The sequence below is a fragment of the Cyprinodon variegatus genome, unplaced genomic scaffold (assembly GCF_000732505.1).
Source record: "Cyprinodon variegatus isolate N-32 unplaced genomic scaffold, C_variegatus-1.0 Scaffold8, whole genome shotgun sequence".
Taxonomy (NCBI): domain Eukaryota; kingdom Metazoa; phylum Chordata; class Actinopteri; order Cyprinodontiformes; family Cyprinodontidae; genus Cyprinodon; species Cyprinodon variegatus.
The window spans coordinates 567,744-586,985 of NW_015150461.1; the positions used below are offsets into that span (position 1 = coordinate 567,744).

Here is a 19,242-nt window from a genome sequence, read left to right on the forward strand (position 1 = left end):
AACTTCCAGAAAGCTGTAAAAGTGCGGAAAGCCTGAGTTCCTTTAAATCAAGACTAAAAACACATTTGTTTAGGATTGTTGAACTGAAACATCATTAGTTCAATATCTTATTTTCTTTAGTCCAACTGTTTTTAATGTTCTTTTTTGTTTCTGCATTTTTATTTTTTCCTACTTGCTTTGGTTCTGTTTTATTTTCCTCTATTTTAATCATGTAAAGCACTTTGCATTGTCTTTGTACTGAATACATCCAAGGTAAAGGTGTGGACTATGGATAGTCTCCACTTCTAGACAGGGGCATCATACAGTAGATGTCCCGTTCAGCTGCTAGCATCTTTTTACCAAATAATAGACCATGCCTGACAAAAAAAAACCAACCTATTTATCATGTTAATCCTGTTATTTTATTTTTTTTAGTCTGTCAAATGGTTCTACTTTTTCTAGAAAATAAAATAATCTCTTTAATTTTACAAACTTACCAAAACATTTAATCGAATTTGAGTTTCTCATGCAAATAAAAGTCATGCTAAAAGGAAACAGGTGTGCAGCTCTCAAATGTAACACGTCCATCAAACCATAGAAAATCCCAGCGGACTTCCACAATATAAAGCATCATGTTCAGGTTTAATGTGTAGATTTCTGCATGCTGATCCAACGTTTGTTGTCTAACTCACTATTTTTCTAGTTAAACGAGCCCCCTAAAAAAATATATAAATGTACTTTGGTTTTTTTTAAGAAAAACTCAGGATGATAAAATGACTTTGGAGCTTCAGGTAATACTTTGCATGTACACCAAGCTCACGTTAGCATCATGAAATGGCATCAGAATGCTATTTCCATTTTTCCTAAAGCTGCAGAGAGTCAGCTCTCCGCTCCAGCCTGCAGTAATTACGTCTGTTGGGAAGGTTAGTATGCAGATCATGTGAAGACTTATTGTATTCTTATGCAGCAAAGCGCATTAGCCAACCTTTGCCTTTCCCTTGGAAACCCCTGATATGCTTGTTTTGTTGTTAAATTCATGTCAGTGTTTTTTTGTTTTTTTCATTCCTTTTTTTTCTCCAAGTTGAGACTATTTGCGCTCAATGATATTCTGTTTTTCCAGTGGTTGGTGTTGCTCTAAAGGCCTCTGAGCCCCGAGGCATCACTGCTGCTTGCTACATTGGACACTTGTGGGCATATCAAGCATTTTCTCCATCTAATTTAGATTTATTCTTGCACCACAGTTGCTGTTGCTACCAATGCCCTGATTTATCCTCCAGACATACCACTACCGCGGATTTTTAGGCTGATTAAATGTTCTGCGTAAATCAGCTGGTGAACTATTTGAATAGACTCGTTTTGACGCTAATCAGTTATGAAATAATTAGTCATATTAAGCTAAAAAAAAAATCCAGGATCACAGTTCTGAGTCTTCTTTGTTCCGTCACTTTTTTTCCTTTCCTTTTACATACATGGTATTATTGTACAGGGAAAGTGGAGCAGAGGAGGCTCTCTTTTGAAGAACTAATTATCTTTTTCTCTGACACGACAGTCATTGTTCTTAATAAGCTTTAGTATGCCAAGGAGCTTGTTGGCTCTTCCTGTACGCTATGGCTAAAGTAAACATTGACAAATCATTTGTAGCTCCTGTATGGACCATTAGTGAATATGAATTGTTTTTTTTTTTGGTGTAGAACAGTTATAAAGCAGGTGTAATTGCCTTTGTTAGGATTTCACAGCACGCTAACATAATGACCTTTTTTTTTTTTTTTTTTTATAGGTGAGCCAAATGTGGAAAAAGGAATTACTTTTGTCCTACTTTCAGTTTCCTTACAAGAATAATCTCCGACGTCTTACCCGAACATGTCTATAAATGTCATGCTTGATGAGAAAGTCGAGCAGGCACCTCAGCTTCAGAAGCTGACGTCAATCATTGTTGAACACTGACCATTTCTCTGCTGCTGTTTCCCACAACCTTTCCGAGTTCATTGATTCCAGTTTTTTTTCTCACCTTTGCTGACGTGCTTCCCACACATCTGCTTTTTTCTCCCACCCGCCAGCAATCCCATCATTTCATGTGCAACAATTCACAGCTCTTAATAGAAAAATTAAATGTCAGCGAGGCGATGCCGCTGCGCTACTTTCCCCTTTATGCTTTGGTCACTTGTTTGGCTTTTTTTTATAGGTTTTAAACGATGACAGCATTATGGTTTATATCAAATAGGACATTTATCTAAAGGCATGTTGGTTCCCGTGTTATCTGCAGCATTGACTTTTCAGGCAATGAAAGATTGTAACATGAAAGCACAGTCGCTCTGAGTGATCGCACCGATACTAAGATGCTCTTAGTTCTGGCCTGTCGATACCTCTGCGCTCAGCTGCAAGATAAGTTCCCCGTGTGCTCTGTGCATCTCCGCTCTCTGGGCGGTGAGGCTGTTTCAGGACCCAGTCTGTGTGAGTAATACTGCTCGCTGCCTCCCATTGCAGTCGATTACTTATCTATTGATTGAAACCAGCGTTGCGCAGATGGATGCCTCTGGGGTGTGACAAGTGCCTTAACAATCCCGGAACCTAATGCTCCTTAATGTCACTTAGGGTCCTTGTTAAATAATGTCCCTTCTCTAAGTCACAAGGATTCACTCACGGTCAATCTTAGCAGCAGAAAAAAGGAATCCATCTCGACCGGTAGTCTTCAAACCAAAAGATCCACTGCTTCAATTACATGTGGGCTCTCCTTGCAGCAGCTGAGAAGTAATAAATACCATTAAGGACTGCGGAAATCCTTTAAATACACTTTGGTCATCTTCCTCCTGCTTGACAATCTGGCAATGAATTCTTGACGGCCACAGGGAGCAGCTTGTGAGCTGCAGAGCCTGGTCTCTCTTGCTTATCGCTTTTGATTAAGCTGCTGGGAAAATTAAGTCACAAAGGCACTCAGGTTTTTACTCACACATCAAGACATTGACCAATTATCAAGGTCTGCAAAGGTTTCAAAAAGCTCTAAACCTATCAAAAAAAATCACTTACTTTATATATTTTGAAGGGATCCCAGAGAAAGGATCGGATTGAGCTTTTTGTGGCTGTTTGAGGCCTTTGGTAGCAGGTACTGCCCCTCCCACACATGTTGCTGCCCATCAGCAGACTTAAAATAGAGCCCCTCCACTGCCATCTACCCACCTTGCAAGGTTTAGTTTAGTTTAGTTTTTTTTTTGTTTAGACAATCACCATGTGAAACTAAAGGGGCTTCCATCCAATTCAATTCAGTTTATTTCTACAGCACCAATTCACAACACATCTCATCTCAAGGCAATTTACAGGGACAATTCAACCAGATTATACAGTCAGATTGGTTCAAAGTTTTCTATTAGAGGAAACCAGCTGACTGATTGATTGACTTTATTGATCTCACAGAGGAGAAATTTACTCCTTACATCAGCTCAAATAGTCAAAAAGAAGAAGAAGGTGCCAAAAGGAAGAAAAGGTGCATGGAGTAAAAACAGTAAATACAGTATATACAGTGGGTTATTGCAGAGAGCATTTACATGGATAATTATATATATATATATATATATAGAGAGAGAGAGAGAGAGATAGATAGATAGAGCTATTTTACTGGGTACCAAATATAAAGAAATAGGTTATTTCACTGAGTATTAAATAGTAATTGCACATTATGTATTGCACAAGTTATTGCCGTTGTAGTGTCACATTGTAGAATCCAGTGTCGTCTGCATTGTTCTGTTGACACTACAGCAGTCCCTCCCAATGAGCAAACATACAGCGACAGTGGAAAGGAACAACAGGAAGAAACCTCCAGCAGAGCCAGGTTCAGTTTGAATGGCCTTCTGCCAAGGCCGTCTGGAGTTCAAAAAGAGAGAAGCAGACTGATCCATCAATATTTTATATATTTCTATTCTATATTATCTCCAAATGTGACTAGGAAGAAAAAAAAACTGTTAAGCAGACAAGCTCTAAGCCAATTTTAAAGAGAGCACATAAATGTAGTCACAATAAGAGGAGAGAGTCTAGGAGAGAAACAGGACTAAGCTCAGAAAATAGGCCAATCTCCAACATCAATAAACAAGGGACTATGATGCAAAAAAGCAGACAGAACATAAAGTTAGGGTTTGGAGAATAGAAATAGACTGAAGCAGAATTATCTAAAGGCGTCCCTATGTCTTCCAGCAGTCTAAACTTATAGCAGTATATATTAGAGCTAGCTCAGGATAACATGATCAAGTCCAACTATAAGCTTTATTAAAAAGGAAAGTTTCAGGCCCAGCCTTAAAAGTAGACATAGATGAGCTCTATTAAGGTAAAATTATTTTAGAATAACAGATCACAATAATCAGCATGTTGGTTTTGCCGACTGCAGGCTGGTTTCCAGAGCAGATAATTGACCAACTAACCAGCTTTCTTTCTATTTCTTTCCCTTTGCTGGTCAACGCAGAAGCATTTCCATACCAAGGACATCGGCTCCGAGAACAAAGAGTTTTTTTGTGTTGTTTTTTTCCCCTCCTATCTCCGTCTGTCACGGCACTACAGCCAAACACCTCATTCTGAAGAATGCTGCTTCTCTCACTTTGCATTCTTTGAGTTTTCACTTTTTCTCTTGTTTTTTTTTCAAAACTCGTCAATTTTCATTAAAATCAAATAATGCCCTCAATTTAGAAAATCTTGATTTGTTCTGAAGTGAATAAAGGATTGGGATGCCTTGTTTGTTTTGTTTTTTTCATCAATCCATAAAAACCACAGCTGTTTTATTTGTGTAGCTGATCTTTGAAGGCTTTTTATGACATTCTTAGAAGTGAAGACGACGTTCCTGCTACAGAATGAAAAGCAAATAACCTTTTTAATATAACTACAGCTATGCTGATGAAGATTCTCAGTCATCCAGGTCATAGTCATTCCGTAAAAGTTTAAAAACAATCCACTGGACTTGGTTTCCAGGGTTTTAAGACGTTTCGCTTCCAATTATATATATATATATTAGTGCTGTCAATCGATTACATTTTTTAATCGCGATTAATCGCATCAATGCCTAAGTTAACTCGCGATTAATCGCATTTTAATCGCACATTTTTTTCCTGATTGAAAATCATTTAAATACTCTCGATGACATACAAAAAAATACATACAGGCTAGGTTCTCAGTCATCCAGGTCATAGTCATACCGTAAAAGTTTAAAAACAATCCACTGGACTTGGTTTCCAGGGTTTTAAGACGTTTCGCTTCCAATCCAGGAAGCTTTCTCAATTGAGAATCGCGGAATATCGGAATAACTACATATACTTTATTTAACTTTTTTCCTCCTTTGTTGGTTATTTTAATTTTAATTGTCATACATTTCTTGCAGGGATTTAAAAAGAATATCTCCTTAAACTACATAGCGCTGCATTAGAGCAGCCCTTTGGCATAGAATGTGCCTGAAGATTTCTATTTGTTCAAGATCTTTTGCCGTTTTTGTTTTGTTTCAATATGTTTTGCAGGATAACAATCCATTTTAATCTCCTTTTATAAAAACATAGCTCGCTTCAGAGGGACTTTTTGTTTTCACCTGCACTACGAACGAGAGCAAACATCCTCTGTGAGTTACCAGACCTCACTTAACCACAAGCTTGTGAATAGCTGGACACCGGTGGCCCATCTCAAGCAAAATACAGCGATAACTGAATATCCCGCTGAACTGGACCATTTGCCATCTCGGCTCTCTCATTTACCATACATTTGTCTTGATGATTTCCTGCTGGAAATCAATGATTCACTCACTTTCGGAATAGCAGCTCCTCTGAGGGTGTTGGCTCCGTTCTCCCAGCGGCAATGATTTCAATCAAGAGGCCTGTGAATTCTCGAGGCCTCTCTCCATAGAATGAAACAGCCTGTAATAAATTGGACAAATAAGTAATTTCTCTGTGGAGGGTGAGTTTAAATAGATTCACTATTGAGACCTTTCTAACATGTGTGCATTCGTAGACACATGCAAACAGATGTAGAAAAACCACAACTCCATGTTCGCTATCTAGATGTAATGGTGTTTTTTTTCATCTGTTATGGATTTCAGCATCCGAGTATTTGGTGCAATAACAAAGGCTATTCCTGCTTGTATACACACACCTAACAATGGTGACCTTTATCAGCCTCCATTTGCAGTACTTGCAGCTTAAAGGATGAATTAAAGAAGGCGAGGGAGCCAGGAACATTTTCCGAGTTAACAACAGACCTGGGCATTTGAAGGCTTATGTGGCCACATCTGGCCCATTAGGTGTCTCTGAGTGGAAATTCTGAAATCACACATATCTGAGATGTGATTTCTGCATGCAAATGTGAATGCTAGTTTTTATTTGGAAAGGGGCATTGAATTTGAGGGTTTTCATCTGCAGATTTTGGTACATATTTGGCTTTGTCGGGCAGTATTAACAGGCTTAGAATGGGTGCAAGTTGGTTTGTTAAACAAAGAAAGAGCATTTAAATAAAAAGAAACTGATAAATATAATGTTTAAAGTGGACAAAATAGTTTTTCCTTTTGTTATCTCTGGGCAAGTGTTACAAAGTTATCAAAAAATAAAAACTAAACACAAATAACAGAAACACAAAATCTAACAGCGTTCAAACTAAACGATATTTTTAACTCCTCTGCAAATGAGGAAATGTCTGGATATTATAACTAAGACAACGGATTTCTTTTTCTATGTCAGAAAAATTAAATATAATGATGTAAATATGAGCCCAAGAAGATTGTTTGCTGAAGATAATCAAAAGGAGCTTTAACCAGGCACTTTATACAAACAGGTTATTTCTCCTTTTGGAACAGAAACATTTCACATTATACCTGAAAAAAACATTTTGAGAGCCACTGTAAATATTCCCATTTATGTTTCGAAAATAGAATATCTAATGGTTCATGGTTTATTATTTCAGTTTCTACCCACCGATATTTAAAAAACTTATTTAGAATTTACTCTGAAATTGTGTATTTTGGTCCAATCAGTAGTCTGACACGGTTATTTACGTGGCCACCTTTGGAAAATAAACCCACCCACTGATTTAAGATTTAAGGACAAGCTTTAACAATTTTTGTATGAAAATTAACCTTAACAGTTTCCATCGTTTTGTCTGGTTTTGTATCCTTTGCTGAGAAGCCCTAACATTAATTATCAAGCCTCGGTGCAGCTAAGGCAACACATTTTCTTTTTCTTTCTGTGTTATTCAGCTCATTGTCATTAAACTCCTTATTTTAGCCATTAAATCTTGTCTCTTTAAGTCCACTTTTTCTGACCTTGTCACTTAGAGGTCAGAAAGTCCAGGCTTTGTTTTGTGTGTGATGTATTTGTCAGGCAGATTCATGCTCTCAGTTTGGAGCTAAAGGATGACATATGCTGGTGCCTTAATCCTGTAATACCACTGCTAGCTGTATTAATCCCATATTAACATTTAAATAAGAATGTGTTATCCTGCACAGCTAATCTTTAAATGTTAGGAGCAATGTGTAAGTGCTAACTAACCAAAGCTGGACCTTTAGTGTCTAACCAGCAGCTGTGGTAAACGGAAACACGGAGAACTGTGGATCACACTTTGTTTCGGTGAAAATGACTCTTAATTTTCTTCCAATTAGGTCACATGGTTTTAATAGTAGATCTAAGCCTGCAGTCACAGTGGGTTGTGCAGAAATCTTTATGCACTGCCATTTTTTTTTATTTTTAAGTTTATTAATGGAGGACTTGCTGCTCCCAGCCAGGTGGAAGCGAAGGAGTAATAAATGTAGCCCAATACATCATCCGCAGCACATTACAGGGGAGCTGGGGGGGTGATTATTCATGCCGGCAGGGGCATGAACAGACCTTTCATGGGTTCATGGGCTCAAACTTTGAAAAGGGCGTCTCCGTCATCTTTCTCAACAGGGTAGGTAGATTCTCCCCACGGCTCCCATCTTGTTGACTTATCCAGTAGCCTGTATTTAAATAGCAGCAAAGGTGTGATTTTCTTGTTTGCTTTTTCTTTTTTTTTTTAATTTCTTTTATTCCAGCTGATTATTTGATGAGTTTAGATTGCCAGCGCATGTATTTATCGTGACCTTTTGTTTGTTTTCATGCACTTACCCTAATCACCATTGAATTCTTTTACTTTAATCATCAATGGGGCTCAAACAAAAGCAGCCTGCAATTTGCAATGCTTAGGCTAGATTGTTAACATCTCCGAATGCATTTATAAAAAATGGTTTTATCAAGTCTCACTGAATCTTAAATCCTAGAATTAGCTTCTCAGATGTAATCAAGTCTTAAATTACGCCGCTTTCTGAGAGTCAACTTTTCTTGCCATCAGCAGCTTTTCTCGAGTCAATTAAATACTCTTATGTTGATTTAGTCAGAGGATGGGGGATTAAAATGTTGCAAGCACCGTCCAAGATGCTGCATGGTTTCCCTGCAAATGTATTCACATCCTTTCAGTGTTTCAACCTTTTCTCATATTACAACTAGAAACTTTAACGTATTCTTTAAAAAAAATATATATTTTTAAAGGAAAAGAGGGATGCAATCTGAAGGTTGCTAGTAGATTCCAATCCTCCCCCCATCAGTCAAGGCTCTTAATCTCAAGATGCCTCCAGATCTGTGTTTCAGTGTATGGTTGAATGTGGCTGTATACTGCTTTTTTAAGTTATACTTATATTTTATAATATGATCAATATTAAATTTTAAAATATTTACCAGTTAGAGTTAGGGTTAACCCATTCCTCCTTTCAAAATAACTCCAACTCAGTCCAACTTGGATCAGAACACATTTGGAGATTTTTTATTTTTTTTTACCCTTGCAGCAGATTCCCCTTTCTAATTAAGGTCTTGACCTTGACTAGGCCATTTAAACACATACTGCACATGTACATTGATCTAATCCAAAGGTTTAAAACTCCCGTCCTCGCATGCCACCGTTCTGCAGCATTTGAATGCATCCCTGCTCCAACACACCTGAATCAAATGAGTGCTTAATGACCGGGATTTTGCAAAACATGCTGACGTGCATTGGGGGTAATTTAGACTTTAGGTGTGTTGGAAGAGGAATACATCTATAGTCAAATGTGCAGGTTTGCAGAGGAATGATCTAAACCTCTCCACTGTAGTTCTGTACCTCTATAGTTGTTGACCCTCCGTCACATTCTCTAGTCTTCTGCAGCCCCTAAGAGTTTCTCTTCCAGCATTGCCCTGTATTCTTCCCTAATGCATGATGCTGCCACTACTATGCTTCAATTTATTTTTTTTTTTCTGTTTTTTCCTTTTTGCTACACATGCTTTTTTATTCCGCTATCACCGAACCAGACACCTTTCCTCTTCTTGGCTTGTAGAGAACTGCAAATAGGAGTTTCTATGACTTTCTTCCAGCCACTGCACATCAATAGACCTGTAGGTGACAGGGAGAACACTAAACTGCGCTTGCCTCCCAGATGTGATGGGCCCCGGCCCCTGGTAGAGGTGATGGGGAAAAATGCAATCTGTCTTTCCCGTTGAAGGAATACGGGAAGGGGTTGTCGGGATTGCCACTGGACATGCGGCTCCGATCCTTCACCGCCTGGAAGAAAGGCTGTGTTTTACACAGTGACAACCATTTATAACTGCTGAACAGAAGCAGTTTCCTCAACTCATTGATTCAGGCAGGTTGTGTCATTTATTACCAGCTCTCATGGTACATTTGTTGTTGAAATTCACTCTACAGATCTGTAGCTTAACAGATGGAAAAGTCTCACTGAAATGCTACGGGAGAGAAAAAAAAAACTTCATGTAAAAAAAAAAGTTGCTACAAGAAAAGATTATTTAAAATATATTTAGATTATTTATTCCTTTGAAATGTTTTTTTTTTCTTCTTTTTTTGTTTAATAATTCCTCATAATCAGTAAATCATAATCACCACCTGGTAACTAAATATATGCAGAGCAGACATGACTACAATCAGAGCATTATTACTAATCTGGCTTTAATTACAGAATTTCATGCGCTGCCACTGTTCATTTTTCTTCATGAGATTTAGAAGGAAGGAGAAAAAAAAAGTCCTGATTGCAAAGATGTGAGCCGTGCCTCAAGCTTTTATATTCTGCAATGCTTTGACAATTGTCTCTTTTTGTTACAGAAGATCTTAGAAATTACCAAAATAACATGACAGTGTTATCTGTTCAACATAATTCTGTCTGAAATAATATTTCTGTGGTGCTTTGCTGTTATTTTGCTGCAGTTTCTTCTGCGTTATGATAAAGTTTTGTTTAGCTTGTAGAGGATTTTTAATGAGGATACAGAGTTTGATAAATAATTAGCAGCATGGACTATTTCCTTGTTTTAAAGGTCTAAATAGCCTCGTAGCGACACAATGTATGCGGATATTCAGTATATACTCATTACACAATCCTTCTGTCTTCTTGGTGAGAACATTCAAATCATTCCCTTCACTCTGTATGAGATAATTTGCACTTGCTGCAGACTGACAGCAGCACTGCTGCTCTGAGGTAAAGGCTCTACTTGTCTTCGTTTCACCTCTTACTGTTTTTAACCTTTATAAAGTAGCGTTTTTTGTTTTTTTTCCCTCCAGCTCTTATTTGCTTTGGTCGCTTGTTTTTCTAGCTTGATTTGTTGATTGTTTTCATTGTCTCATTTGAAATTTGTTTGTGTCTCACAGGGGCAACAGTGAAATGAAGTTATTACTTGAGAGAGCTTAGCTATTAGATTCCCCCTAATTGATTCTTTCACCTGCGAAGGCTGAGAAACATCTTTGTTATTTAATTTAGGGAGCAGGAGAGGGAAGACATTTACATTTCGAATAAAAAAAAAAATCTTAAATTCACTTTCAAGTGTGCATTTTGATTCAGAACCTGCCGCAGCATTAATACGTATTCTCTAATTCCTCCGTGATTCAGAGCCTGTCTTTATTCCTGTTCTTTTGAAAATGACCACCTGTGCTCAGCTCACGTTTACCTGTGAGTTAAACCACATCCTGCCGTCTTGGACGAATTGGCTCGTCATTTAAAGCAGGAAAATGTTCAAGTGAAATCAGGCCTGTCGTGGTAGATTTAGTGTGACTAACATTTCCCCTTCTTAGAAGCTGAATTGTCATTAAAACCAAATTGACAGGATGGTTCCTTCAAACGTGGCCTTTTTATCAAGACACCTGCCTTGCATTTCAAAGCAGCAACTCAAAAAAAGACCTGAATACGGATCCATTATCCAAATGACATTCAAATGCTCTCAGAGTGAGCCTATAGTTTAAGACTTCCATTTTCCAGGTAGTTTTACAGTCAAACAAGAAAGGCCCTAATTGCAGTTAGTCTTTAGGACCCGATTTTTTGCACTTCTACCTAGAAAGAACAAGCTGACATGACGACTTGATTTATAAAAAAGGGCCTTTTATTAATTTTGATAATGATTCGTCTTGCAATTGCAGCACTTTGACCATTTTTCAGTTTTATATGCGCCGCTCTACAGCCCTGATAAGATTAGTCCACTATCTTCATAGGTTGAAATCTATTGGTATATTTTCCAGGAGCAAAGTGCCTCTTTTCAAATATTTATTGCCAGTCACCTAATGCTTTGCTATTGTTCATGCACATTATTGGGTTGGATGTGGAGGCAATTTCTGTCTCTGTAATGTAGAGCGTGGCCATCAAGGCTTTTTATGGATTTGGATAAAGCAGAGAAGGAGGAAAGAACTGGAGCAGACCTCGCTGTTCCTGGGGTTGGTGAGGTTTTGCTGACCAACCTTGTGCATTAGGTTTCTCCTTTTTTTTTTTTTTTTTATCACCATGCAAAGATGACAGATTAAAAAGCACTATATCAAGAAGATGACCCCAAAAATGACGGTTTGCTTTATTTATTTTTGTTTATAATTTTGATTGAGAAGAGAAAAAAAAGCTGCTGTGATCATGGATTTACTCTCCTTCTATACCAGCTGACTCAACCTTTGTGTAACGATGACGACAGCTTTGTCGTGCTGACCGTGACTAAAACACAATGCAACAGTTTTCAGTTGTTCTGGACTGACAGGGATAAAACGGTCACTCCACTGACTGCAGAGAAAGGCAAACCCTCTTCCTCCTCCTTCACCCTGTTATACTTCTGTGTTTATTCCTGCTTTGCAAATTAAACAAGAGAAGAAAAAAGGTTATTACATCTTGCCTTTTTTTAGCTCACTGCACAGCAAATCATTTTTGGATTTTGGTGTTGAAAAACAGCCAGAGCACAACTTCAGCAAGATTACATTTTCAAATGTCATTTCAGTTTTCTACACAAATAAAGACTGAGCTTTAAATATCATCACTTGGTTATTTCAAGCATTATTGGAAGCTAGAACTACAATCTTTGCTTACCTGCCTTACCCTTTTACAAAGCTGTTGCTCATACGCAGGTTTTACTTTGTAGGTTTTGATAATGAGATAAATTTCAGTTTGTAGACAAAAACCCCCCTCAAAGACTAAAATCTCATGAAGCTGATAATGTGCTTAGCCTTTTACAGCTCTAAAAAAAACATTTCATATTTTGCAAAAAGAAAAGTGCAGAACTCTTTGTGGGGGCCTCCTTCCTCTGCAGGACACCCACTTCATATTTCTTGGAAGTCATACAAGGAAACAAAATAAGGTCTCCCCAGAATATGTGCTAAAAAAAAAACTGGAAGAACTCTTGAAGCACTTCTAAGAAGAGAAAGATGTTATTTTGTTGTTTTTAGCTCTAAGAAATAATACAAACCTCTCTGTTCCTGCAGAGTCTGTAACTGACTAGACCAAATAAGTTCACTTTCTATGAGAGAGCGACCGATAGAGGGTATTTTAGGCAAAAGGCAATTATTTTGTCATCAGTCTAACCGATCCTCGATATGCTGCTGATGTTTTTGGGTTAATTTTTAGAAAATATGTAGCTTTTTTTTTTTTTAAATAATAATAGTAATAATAATTTAACTTAATTGATCTCACATTAGAGAAATTTACCCTCTGCATTTAACCCATCCCCTTGGATTAAATGAGGGGCTGCCATCTTGGGGCGCCTGTGGAGCAATCGGGGGTTAAAGGTCTTGGGAATGGGTTTCAAACTCACCTCAGGATTCCAAGCTCTATGCCCTAACCACGAGGCTGCCACTCAATTTATGTTATAAAAATGAAACATTGATAAATGTTTCAAACGTCTTGTTTTAAACAAAAAAAAAAAATAGAAAAATATGTTAAGAAATGAAAGAAAATATTAAGAATAGATCGCAAATGGAAGAAGCGGTAATTTATGAGCGCTTTTTGACCTCGAGGCATGTCTTATTTAACTTATCAGCCAACTTTTGCACGTATGAACCAGTAATGATGCAAGAAAACAACAACAAATACCGACCTAATATATGTAATTTATTTTTTTTTTGGGGGGGGCAACTTTTTAGCACTAAATGTTCTCCTTTCTAAACCTATGAAATTTTGATAATACGTCCCAACCCAGCTCAAAATGAGCACAAGACTCACAATCCCAAATAATTTTACTTTGATAGACACCAGGCTTCTATTTAAAAACACTGCTAGAGGCATTTCATGGTGAAAAATTAATGAACCCATAAATAATTAAAGCAACTCACGTCACTTTTTGCAACATCAACATCATACCTGCATTTCAAAATGTCACATAAATATGTGTGAAGCCAGCTGGCAAAACAAAGCCAAGGGTCACAAAAGCAGTGCAGCAGAGTAGAGTGGTAACTCTACATATGCCTGTACGTACATTTTTTATAATGCAAAGCAATCAGAACTTCCCTATCAGGGTTCCAATGAATGCATAGGAGAACAGCATGCCTGTAATCATGTGTGCAGTATTTGCATCACAAGTGGTTAGTTTTACTGTTTAAGGAGAAATCAGTTTTAAAATTGGTTTGCCGATGAACATGATTTGCACTTAAACTGTCACTTCTGCATCATCTAACGCAGATCTATGTCTCCAGAGGAGGAGTGGTGGGGAGAGCATGCAGAGGAAGGATTATTGAATCTGATTTTGTCATTGAAATAATCAATAACATCTTTCTGATATAATATAGTGTTAAAAACATTTTCTAAGTTTCATGGATCTGTTTTGTAAATATGGGTATTATATTTGGTTAGTTACATCAAATGTAACATTAGAAACTAAAAAATAAACCTGTCTTTGTATAACATTCTAGTAATTGAGGTTATCTGAAGATGTACACTAAATCTGCAGCAGGATGGTTGGTGGCAGGAGCTTCTTTTAATGCACCTTTTGGCATGCTGGGTGAATCAGCTTGTATTTTTGGTCATGCAGATGATCAAATCTGTGCAAACTAAAGTATTTAGGGAAAGGCACACAAACAGACTAGATGAAACAGAACATTTTAGATGGATTGAAGCAGAAATTGGGAAAAAAATTGATAAAAATGGAATGGATCTCAGAATTTAATGTTTCTGTAAAACACTTTAAGTTATGCTTAATAAATTAATTCATTTATATCAAAATGGGCAGCATGGTTCATTTTTTGGAGTGAAAAACCCATCAGAAATTGGTAAAAATATATAAAATTGTATCATTAATCAATTTAAGTCAGCAAGTTTTTTTCTGTATTTTAATGTATTTGATTTTGTAGGTTTTAAAAACAGCATCATCTCCGCCGTTGAGACACGTGGCAGTCTTCAGGTTCAGCAGCTCCCATTTGTAGGAAAGTGTTGCAAGTCCTAATGTGTTAAAGGCGTATTGACGAGTTAAAATAATACGTTTTTTATTAAGACAAATCGTTGTGTGTCACAGGCTGTAGGAAATTAAATTGCGTAGGCATCAGCAGTCTAGGCCTGAAGTAGCTTAAATCCCATTACATCACGTCTGATCTGCAGGGTTAAAGCAGAGCAAGCGCAGAGCTCATCTGAGTTACCTTCTCTTTATCTCTGCTTTGTACCGGCTTCACTGCTGCTAATGCAGAGGAAATTAGACTCAGTTGGACAAAAAAACAAGTAAACAGTTATGGGGATTAGATCTACTGCTGAGCTTTTGTATGCAAGTCACCATTTCTTTCCCGTTTGTGGAGTTTCTGTGACTTTCTCCTTGTTGACATCTTCAGTGACCGCACATCAGCCTCCATCATTATTACTATTATGCAGATGTCTGTGGGCAGAGCCGATGCTGCATGTCCTGTAAGTTGATCGGCATCATTCTTAATACACGCGACTGTCTATGGAGTCATGTACAGATTATAAGAGTGATTACCAAAAGCACAGATAAAGGCCAAATAACATGAGTCATTCTTATTAAGGACAACATTCATTAAAATGAGAAGGTTAAGCTGTCTGGTTTAGACTGTAGTTCATCTGGGTTTGCTCTAGCCTTAGCTGGTGTGACTGTGACATGTGGCTCCAGCAGGGCTCTCACAGCTTCATTTTAGTCACCAAAGTTGGTATTTAAAATCAAATCGATCCTCCTTTAATTGGCTGAGGAAATGCTTTCATTTTTGTAAGGTGTTTTAATCTGAGAGGTAGGAGTCGTTCATTGAAAGCAGGGCCTTCTGCCGAACTGATTTGTATTCATGCTTTGCTGAGCCGGAGCTACCAGTTTGTCTTTGCTTTTGGTTTTTATGTTAAGAGGACTGGAAGAAGCTTGAGCGAGAATGAAAAAAAAAACAAAAAAAAACTAGAAAATAATCAAAAAGCTGTTCAGGTTGAAATGAGTTTCCGACTCTTCATGCTTGTGCTGCCTAGGACTGATACCCTAAACACGCGTGGAGTTGAGATGTGCTTTGGTTATGCTTTGGAGGGAAAGTCATATCAGATAACCAGCTCTGCCTTTCATTTCTAGACAGGTTCACACTTATCTACATTATTCTCCGCCATATTTCTCTTTCAGCTCCACAGCCTCTGGATTTAAAGCTTTGCATTTTTGCACACATGACTCTGTGGTAAAAACAATTGTTTTGGATGATGCTCTTTCATCCTTTCTGCATGTTTTTCTCTCATAACATTCATTATTCTCCTTAATGCCATGGCATACAGATGCTATGTGTTTATAGGACATCAATCATGCAAAAAATATTATTGCATCGTCTACATAGATATAAGAACTGAAGTGGCTATCTTGTTTCTGCTGTGAATGAAATACTTCCGTTTTATTTGGGAGTATTAAATTCAGGTATTCATGATACCAAATCAATGAATCCTGACAACTTTACATGATGTTTCAATGCAGCCCCTTTAGATTAAATGTTCGATATTTGAGTGACAATAAATCTACATAAAAAGGCCAAACAAGCCTGTTTGGTTGGTTAGCTTCGCATACAAATAAACCATATTTAAGCTTGTAGTTGTTAAGGGGATATTTAAGGTTTTTAATTGGTAGAAGCAATTGTAAAAAGAAATGGTCTTTATGTCTTCAGACCTTAAGGGTTGAGCGGGATTATAAGGGTTTAATATTTCAGTAACATAAGAAGACGCATCGTCATACAAAATGCTGAATTTTGAAATGAATTGTTAGACGATTGAAAGCCATTTCAGAAGATAATGGTTTAAAGTTGTAAATCAAACTTCACTACATTAAGGACTATTATAATATATTAGACATTATCTTCTTTAACATGTACATAAGTAATAAAGAGCTGATTAGACTTAAAATGGAAAATTGGAAAGTTGGGAATATTCTGATCTTATTCAGCAGGAGTGGAATGAAACTGTAATAATTGGTGTTAATTGGCAACAATTCGTTGATGCAATGCGCATCACAATACGATTTAAATGGATATACCCCCATATATTAACAAAGATTTATTGCATGTTTTATAGTAATATAGCTCTAAAAAATCTCACAGGATCTTGTTACTTTGCTGCATCTGCTCAGATCAGCTTACAGTAAAAATAGGCTGTTGGGGGGGCACTGCTAACTAACAGCTGGAGATTTATGGGTTATATAAAAGTAAGACAAAATAAGGATGTTTGTCTATGAATATTTTTTTTTACATTGATTGATTGACTTTATTGATCTCTCAGTGGAGAAATTTACTCGTTACGTCAGCTCAAATAGTCATAAAAGAAGAAAATACAAAAGGAAGAAAAAAAGGTGCATGGTATATGGGATATTGAAGATCTATTCAGTCGTATTCTGAGTTAACATCAACACTGTCTTCTGTCACTGATTCTGTCTTCTTGAACCCCAGTCGGCCTCGGCAGATGGCCGCTCGCCTCACACTGAGCCTGGTTCTGGTTTTCTGGTTTTTCCTCTCCACTGTCACTACGAGCATGCTTAGTGTGAGGGATTGCATTCGAGTCAATAAGTGGCATTCGATGCAATAAACTGGTTTTCCTTAGATAGAAAACTATGAATCAATCGGACTGGATGATCTGGTGAACTGTAAAGTGCCTTGAGATGACATGTGTTGTGAATTGGCGCTATAGAAATAAAGTGAATTGAATCGATTTTTTTATTACACCCGTAATAGTAATCCAGCTGAGAGGCGTGGTTTCCACTGATGGACAATCCGATTGCATGCATTAAGACACTGGTCAGGATCAGTTATTCTAATTGAGGCGAGCTGACCTGAGCGAACCTGTTCCCCTCGCGACCCCACTTGGGAAAAAGCGTGTTAGAAAATGGACGGATGAATGGATGACCTGAGCGAGAATTTTTATGCTTTTGAGTGGCTGGTTGCACTGGCTGAATTCTACCAGAATATTCCGATTTGCATCTTTACATTACACTATTTAGCCCTATCTGCCATTTTGTTCTCATTACTTATCTCAATATAAATTTTATAATCTTATCATGCAAACATTGTAAACACAGTAAATGACCAGTTGTTGACTAAATTGAGATTCATTAAGGTTTGCTTTACAGCCAAGTTTGAAGCTATTGCCTGATCATAGAATCCCTGCTTTCTGCTCAAGGATTAGGCATCTGCTATTTTCCTACTTCCACTGCAGGGAGATGCTTCTTGAATTGTTTGAGTTTTATTTTTTCATAATCCAGTGATTAAGACAGTAGATCCGGATGTAATCTGTCCAAGGGGGTGGATATATACCGCTATATCAGAGGTGGGCCCACTACATAGCCCTGAGGTACCCCATATGTTAGAAAAATATTTTCACTTTAAACAAAGCAGTTTTCTGTTGAAAGTATTTTACAATAAATAGACTGATATTTATCAAAAGTTTGAGTTCCAAAAACAAAAACAGACAAGGCTTAGTAGATAGCAATATATAACAAGTTTTGATTAACATTTTTCACTTCTATGACAAATATAGTGGGGCTTGAATATTGGAAAATATAACATTAATGTCTTGAGATCTCATTATACCCACTTTTATCACACTCTGCAAATATTGTGTCTGCAGGATGACACTTCATGGTTTCACATTGAAACATAGAGCTAATCACATTCTTTCTAGTAAATCTAACAGTGAGAATGAACTTATCTTTAGCTGTTCATATTTTTGTGAAATACCATGTCGGATTAAACACACGTCTGATCAATTTAAGCGTGACTGTAAATTTAGTCTAATAGGAAGCCTCTTAAGAACTAATGGCCTGTAAATCACCTGCAGAAACTTGACACTGGCTTTTCTTTCCAGTTACTTGAGTTAAACAGGTGATGCCTTCTCCCAGCCTTGTTATGCATCATACCTTTGTGTTGTGTTCTAACTCTCTGTCATGTGCTGCAAAGCCTGTGAGCCCTGTCACACTAATTAGATAGTTCAAGTCATCCTCCATTTGTTTCTACCCAGATCCTAGCAAGGAGGATGCTACACAGTGACACAAGGAGGGAGAGGAGAGGGAACAGGCAGTTAGAGGTGGCTGATGAGTGTCACCGGGCTCAGTAACAATGGTACAATGGTTAGTGTCAGAAACCCTTTGAGATGGAGGGGTTTTTATGCCGTTTCTGCAGACACAGGCAGTTAGGTCCTTTGCATTTTTTGTGTCATTTCCCAGCTCTCAAAGGAACACCAGGCACATCAAGTTGATGGAGCAGGGAAGACCTTAAAAAAAATCTGCTTTTCTTAAGATGAAAAATGCTATTAGTGTGGTTTAGTCCTTAATTTGTAGAGTCAACTTCACAGAGAGTTTGTAAATCCCTGTCATTTATAGTAAAAGGGAAGCAAAATTATTAACTTTTATTTCTATTTTCTTTCTTCTCTTTTTTTCTATTTTTTTAATGAGTGACTTTGAAGTAGTTGGAACATAATATATATTTTTTAAACATTTTGCAAGTCTGGTAAGTCTTACTTGCATGATGATATTAGTGCAATGAAGCTGCTTAAAGGAATAGTACACCCAAAACATGATTAGCCTT

The 19,242-nt window shown here is 37.4% G+C and overlaps 1 protein-coding gene across 6 annotated transcripts in view; it reads left to right on the plus strand.

Annotated features, from left to right (window-relative positions):
* unc5a (unc-5 netrin receptor A) overlaps positions 1-19,242 on the plus strand; it is a 246,368-nt gene that overhangs the window by 95,371 nt on the left and 131,755 nt on the right. The window contains exon 1 of one of the 6 annotated variants that reach the window (XM_015377471.1): positions 18,735-18,777. The exons of the other annotated variants lie outside the window; for them this stretch is intronic. Coding sequence (XP_015232957.1) covers positions 18,750-18,777 — 28 coding nt within the window. The 5' untranslated portion in view covers positions 18,735-18,749. Of the gene's footprint in view, positions 1-18,734; positions 18,778-19,242 lie in introns of those variants that run through there. 6 annotated transcript variants of the gene reach the window in all.